At 39.9% G+C, this 7008-nt stretch overlaps 1 protein-coding gene and 1 pseudogene across 1 annotated transcript; both read right to left on the bottom strand.

Annotated features, from left to right (window-relative positions):
• On the bottom strand, positions 1–2064 carry LOC131737942 (ras-related protein Rab-33B-like). The gene is made up of 2 exons (XM_059030293.1): positions 1731–2064; positions 1–986 (listed from the first exon to the last, which is right to left on the bottom strand). Exons 1-2 carry the CDS (start codon positions 1983–1985, stop codon positions 540–542), a joined length of 702 nt encoding a protein of 233 aa, XP_058886276.1. The 5' UTR covers positions 1986–2064; the 3' UTR covers positions 1–539.
• A 115-nt stretch (positions 2065–2179) lies between these two features.
• On the bottom strand, positions 2180–6250 carry LOC117405753 (N-alpha-acetyltransferase 16, NatA auxiliary subunit-like; annotated as a pseudogene).
• Between the last annotated feature and the right edge of the window lie 758 nt (positions 6251–7008).

Raw genomic sequence — 7008 nt, 5'->3', positions numbered from 1 at the left:
ATCTCTGTATGCTTTCCTTCAATACACATATCCATATACTGTACAGTTCAATTTATTAAACAAATACATACATGTACCTGAATCCTGCAGGATATTTGCCTAATGTGAAAATGATCCTTAGTAAAAACTTAGATCACCCCTCCCCTTCAAAACAATACTACTAACTTAGCATACAAAATATACTAATATATTCATTTAAATAAATAATAACATGCTTTTAAAATGATTGTAACAACATAAGATGTAAGGTACTGATATCTTAAGACTGACTGACTGATTATCTTGAATTTTCTGTAGCAGCACAGAACTCAAACCTCCTCTTGCCAATAGAAGAGAAAGCCAGAGGTTTCAAATCTCCAGGTCTAAGACTATGCCCTTTACACACATCTGCAATAGAAACAATGTGAATCTCTGGATTGAATGTCATTGTATAGCAGGGCAAGAACATGAGTCAGCACTGGATTCTGAGACTGGATTGACCCTCAAGTCAAAACACAGTGCATGACAGTGCTATCACAAGTGTGCAGGAAATGAAAACCTTAGCACAGACAAGGGTTCTGGGCATCTTCTTCCTGAGAAAGATGTACCATACTGCTCTCCCGAGGTAGCTGTTTCAGTCTTAAGGGTTTGTGGTTCTTCAGCTTGTAAGCCAGGGTCATAAAAATGGCATCAACATGCTCTTTTTCAGAGGGGTCCTTTGCAGAAGTCTCAAACAAGGGCAGGTTATAGTTATCTGCCAGCCTCTGGGCACAGGAAGTAGAGATCTGACATGTGTCCGTTAGGTCACACTTGTTGCCAACCATGATCCGTGGCACGGAAGGAGAGACGGAATGTCTGGCACATTCCTCAATCCAGTCTGGCAAGCTCTCAAAGGTAGAGAGCTTTGTGATGTCATACACAAAGACGATGGCGTGAACATTCCTGTAGTAGTGTTCCACCATGCTTTTGCGGAATCTTTCCTGCCCAGCAGTGTCCCATATCTGTATCTGAGAGAAGAACAGAAATGTATCAGAAAGCACTACTGCTTTGTGCTCATTTATATTTTGTATTAGTAGTCGTAGTATTGCTGTTGTTCAACAAGACAGAATAATTATTTGTTATGTGGCATGAGATGTACAATATCAAGTGCTATATTGATTCAATAAGGATAAGTCCTGTACAGTCATCCACATGCACTGTTAGAAAACAGAGCACTGATATTTAATGTAACTGCACTGTTTGGTTTTACATAAACGGGGCTTCAGTAACAGTTAGTAACTGTGGCGCATAACAAAACAAAAAGTACGTTTTGTGCACATTAATGTAGTAACGTACACACATGTAAAACCGTACAATACACATCCAATACAATCAATATTAACGAGAAACAATACAATCTATACGCAATCATGACTGTAATGACTCTCTTTACACAGATGTATACTCCTCTACAAAAACACTGTGTTACACATCTCATATTAACCGAAAACTCAACACTACTGTATTGCTTTGTAGATTATTTAATTTGTATTTATGCTACATATTTTGAATGACTACAGCATCCTTGCATCAGGTAATCGTTATATTGTGCTGTATGATGAGGACCAGGCCAGTAGGTTTCTGATGTAATGCAAATAGCGTCATGTTCTCTCTTGCCTTGTGTCGAAAACAAAATACGTGCTTCTGACATTTTTTATTAGACGGACACTTCATTTTCATCAATAACGGGACTAGTCTACAATTCAATTTACCTTGATCTTCTCTCCATCTATTTCCACAGTGCGTTCCCGAAAATCCACCCCGATAGTGGCTTCTGGATTTTGTAGGAACTTCCCACCACAAAACCGATAACTCAAGCAGGTTTTTCCCACGTTTGAGTCACCAATAACAATTATTTTAAATATTCGCGTTTGCAAGCAGTCATAATCGGGATGCAGTTGTGTGCTGACCCGTGTATGGTATCTTGCTGGAGAGCCGTACACATTTCTGTTGTCATTATGAGCCATTGTAGCGAGAGAGCAAATCCCAGAAAACACCGCGAGAAAAAGATGAAAAACATTTTGCAGCCTGGAAAGCAGAGTGTGATTTTCCAGGCTCCGTATTGGCTGGAATTACAGATAGTCGTAAAAAACAAATAGACCAAAACGATTAAGCATGAACATTGAAAAGACTTCATCAAGTACTACAGGCTAGCATAATGCTTTTGCATGACGCTTATGTTTTTAAAAAACTAAATACATTAAAAAGCTACAAATAATAATAACGAACATTGATAATAACAATAAACATTTTACACCGTACGAAGACATTGATAAAAACGTCTGAACATGTTTGAGTTTCTGTTTAGTACAGAACTTCTATATATTTTGTGATTGAGCGAGTTACGGATAACCCTTTTTACAACAGTTTAAACCTCATGTGGAGAACAAAACAAACCCAATACAGTAGTATTACTACTTGAACTTGTAATTCATCGTTTAAAAAAACAATGATAAAGTATTTAAAAATAATGAAATAACAGCGGCCAATTATTTTACTTTTAAATCTGAACTATATTCGGCGGATGCAGTTCAACGACATCCCCATTCTACTGCTATTCCTGGGTATGATATATTTCATTGGATAGTACACCATGGGTACTGGATGCACTGTTCTTTGCTGCAGTGCTCTGGTCAGTCTCATTAGAAGATGACATGAAGATGGAAGCGAGAGGAAAGAGGTGGTGGCACTTCATCCTGTACTCCTCAGTCTGAGCATTGCAGCTTCCAAAACTCCCAGCATGCAGTGCTTCAAGGACTTCAGTACAAGTCTGCAAAACAAAGCACCCACCGGCTCATTGGAACAACATATTCCCTGAAACAGACCTTCAAGTTCTGCGAAGAGGGCCCTTAATCCTTAAAAAGAAAGGCATGAAAATATTGGATTGTGGAGTCACAAAAGTAACTTATCAAGCTTCTGAATACAGAGCCCTTTCGGTTAGTTAGTCTGCTTGTGTAAACATGTTTTTATTGATTTATTGTAATTGCTCTAGTGCCATTAAAGTGGGTTTTATTAAGTAAAATGAGGAACAAAAAAAAAACTGTCTAGAGAAGTGAATATCTTAATAACAGGCTTTGAAAAAACAACATTCTTTAAACAACCTCATGTTAAAACACAACATGGTAAAGTGGTTTCTCTCTCTCTCGACAGCAGAAACGCCAACATAACTTCAATATCAAGTTCCTGGCAGTGTTTGCATTATCCTGAAGCCAAAACCTCAAGTGATCTCTGTGAGAGGAGTTTTTGGAATAGTGTCGAAGCAGCTGTGTAAAATTAATGCCATAATGGGTTAACTTCCCCCAACATCAAACTTAATCAATAAAACAACTCTCTCAGTAACCCCCCCCCCCCTCATTCAACATTAGAGCCATCAGTATGCTGAAAAACTTAATGACCATGACCTATATCAGCAGCATGTACAGACTAGCATAGAAAATGTGTATTTCCAATGCCTAACACAATTATGAGCAGTTGAATAATTAACATGTATGACCAGTTTTACCTTTACATTTCTGTCTGTCAAGGCACCGTCCAGTCTTGTGGCTATCGCGATTGCTTTCTCTTGTTTTGAATTGTCCAGGAAATACATCATCTTTGCACCTAAAATGTAAATGTTTTCTTGACCAGGAACTAATTCATTGTTGCACAGCAAAACTCCAGACAAGAAAAGGTAAAGTGTAAAAATATCATTCATTAACCAATTCATAACCTTTAAGAAACCTACAATTAGCAGATGAAACGTGCATGCCCTTGAAGAAGTGGTCATGTAAGCTTTCTTACCCTTTACTAGTTAGTTCCATTCCAATGGGCTCCTGCCTCCTCCATGCACATGCTTGTCAGTATTCTGCTTGCTCTATGGAAATTCTGGAGGATTTGCATTGTTTTAACTATTGATTGAATCTCACCTGACAGCAGATGTGTGATTGAATTGCATCTGCTCTTCAAAAGTTCATTATTGAAGCTCTCCAAACTCTTGTTGGCAAATATTTTCTTCATTTCTTGTGACAGCGCTTTGTTCACAGTTTCAGCAAGGGAAAGGTGAAACTTTGGAAATTGCAAACGGCAATATATTGGAGACTTTAGAAACAACACAGACGATTGAAACAAATACGATGTTGAACAGATATAAAGGAACCATATACCCCTACACAACGCGTGTCATAGTGTGAAGGGTATACATCTTCTGTCAGGCTACTGGACTCAGGTCTGCAACCAACTGCCTTTATCATACTTACACTTAACAAATAAAACAGCGTGTGAATATATTCTGACCATTACATTCTGAGGCTTATTTATACTACTGTATGCAAGTTGAATTGTTACATGATGTACTTACCAGATTTAGAGAACCGAATTAGACACTCATGAAGCCACGGGTTACCTGAAGCGATGGCAAAGGCTCTTTTTACAGACTAACATCAAGAGGAACTTTCCTGCCAAACATAGTAAAAACAGAAGACCCATTAAAACAATGTGCCTTGATTGAGTGAAAAAAAAGGCACTTCTATAATATCTTAAAAGATCGGTGATGTAATGCAAACAAATGCATGAAATTCACATAGTATATATTAAAAAAAAACATGGAAGTGACATGCATTATAAGGTATAAGAAACACAGGCCACTTAATTACTGTGCAAGAGATTCGAGGTTTGTTATCCTGCCATTTTGCATTTAGCTTTTCACAGCCATCTTCTGTGTCTGCTTGTTTTAAGCCTCAATCTATTTTGAATGGTATTTTAAAATTGCAAACATAAAGAAAAATACGGTGTATAGAAATAGCAGTAGTTTCTTTTCACCTTTTCTAAAATATATTTCAAATGCTAGAAGGTGTGTGTCTATGCAGTCTGCCACAAGGTTCTTGAGTGGTGTCAGGAACTTGATAGCCTCTTCTAATGGGTTCTGAACCTGCATTCAAACAAGAGAGATCATTCTGAAGTGCACGCCCATAACTGAAACTCTATTAGGACAGCTTCCTGGACGGACTTGCAATTTCAAATCTTAATCAAGTAAGAGTAGACTCCATTACAACAGGTAATGCCACTGAAGCATGAGCGGCTCTGAAGTGCTTTATAGTACAGCAGTGTCAACATGATGGCACACACATACAGTACAGGGACTCTTTTGTAAACACTGGCATTGTATTTGTTTGTGCTTTACTTCAATAGGAACATAACTAGTTTTGTACTGAGCTGTGAAGCGCCTGGGAGCCCTACCCTTTCCAGTCTCTCTGGGGTCAGCTCCTCCTTGGGCCCGCTGGCCTCCTCCTCCTCATCCCTCTTTTTCTTCTGGTTCTGCTGCTGCTCCCGCTCTACACGCTTGTGTTCCTCCTCCAGTTTCGCTTTCTTCTGCGCTCGCCGCTGCTTGCTCAGCATCTTCTTCAGCTCCTTCGCAGACAGGTTCTCTACCAGCAGCACAGGACAGCACAGACTTTCATTAGCACCACGCTCTCCTGTTTCCATTCTCATACTTACACTTACAACTCGCTGATGAGCAAAAACATCAAAACAACAAGGTCTTGTAAACAAATAGGGAAAGCATTTGTTGCTCAAATATAAGGCTGTATGCGTGTCTGAGCACCTTTCAGACTCAGTGCTGGCAGGTGTCACGAGAACGCCCCTCCTGCAGTAACTGTGTGAGCACCATTCAGACACAGTGCTGGCAGGTGTCATGAGAACACCCCTCCTGCAGTAATTGTGTGAGCACCATTCGGTCATGTGGCAAACTGTCAGGTGCTTTTAGTATGTGGACTCATGTCTTTAGTTATTTACCTATTATATACCCAGTATTGGTCTAAAGACAACAAAAATATGAAACATGATAAAGCAGCTCTGATGATGAAAACAATTACGTTTTTTTAATCCTAGAATATATGTACTTAAAGTAAAATCTATTCATCCTAAATATGGTAGTGGTCAGCATGCCTCAAGTATCTTTTTTGATTCCTCTCGCTCAAAGAATTATCTGGTGTTTAACACAAACTACAGGAAAACAAGTGCCATGCTCACCAGAGTCTGCTTCCTGTTCTTTGCTTTGGCTGGTGAGGGGATTATCATGTAGCTGCAGGTAGATTTCAATGGCACAGTAAAACGAGTGCCTTCGGGGGACGTCCTCTAACTTGAGGAGTTCCACGTAGGCATGCAGGGTCGTTTTCCTCATGCAGTATGCGTGGAAATCAAACTGGTCATCTGTAATCTCAAAGAACTGCTGCAAGGCAAGAGAAGAGGTGCATGTTCAAACTGTGTGTCATGACAAAGTTCTGAAGCAAGAATGTTTTTAAGGGTATTGTGGCAAAGTGGTGAATACGTGCAGGTGAGTGCAGTGCAGAGCGGATTAATCACACAGACAATGTTGTACAGGTGCAAGGGTGTTTATTTAAATTATTAAATGTCCAGAGCCTCAAGGCAAAACCTGTAAACAATAATGTTAGAAGTGGTACAGCGGCGTGTAACACTTCTGTTTATAATCCAGCGGGTTTGACCCGTAACCCAAAGTCCAGTTCTTTCACCGACACAAAACACATATACACAGACAGTGCGTGATTTCGTTAGTGGTGCAAAGACGGTTCCTGTAGTGGAAAAGGTGAGCAGTGATGTCCGGTTTTTACGCGGGCCTGCGGCTGCAGCTCCGGATCGTGTGGGTTAGTATTCTTTGAATACAACAAACCCAAGACAAACAGTGTTAACACACAGACTCACAAATAACACTCATGGTATTCAATATACAGTCTCCTTTTCTAGGTTGTTCCTAACCATATACAAAAAAGGAACCGATCACGTACGCTACCCCCCTATTTATATCCTCGCTCATGACCCCTAAGTTAACGAGCGCATCCGCTCCTCCAATCCTCGGATGCCACACCGTTTACCGTCGGGGTCATTGAGTTTGGATACCGTAGCTCCGTTCCTCTCCTAAATGACAGACTTCCACCTACCCTACGGAATAAATTGTCGTGCCATTTAATTAAGGGTACTCTGTTCCTCTTGCACCGT

The sequence above is a fragment of the Acipenser ruthenus genome, chromosome 9 (genome assembly GCF_902713425.1).
Source record: "Acipenser ruthenus chromosome 9, fAciRut3.2 maternal haplotype, whole genome shotgun sequence".
In the NCBI taxonomy this organism is placed as follows: domain Eukaryota; kingdom Metazoa; phylum Chordata; class Actinopteri; order Acipenseriformes; family Acipenseridae; genus Acipenser; species Acipenser ruthenus.
The sequence above is the reverse complement of the archived record's forward strand: the minus strand, read 5'-3'. Positions and strand labels throughout refer to the sequence as shown.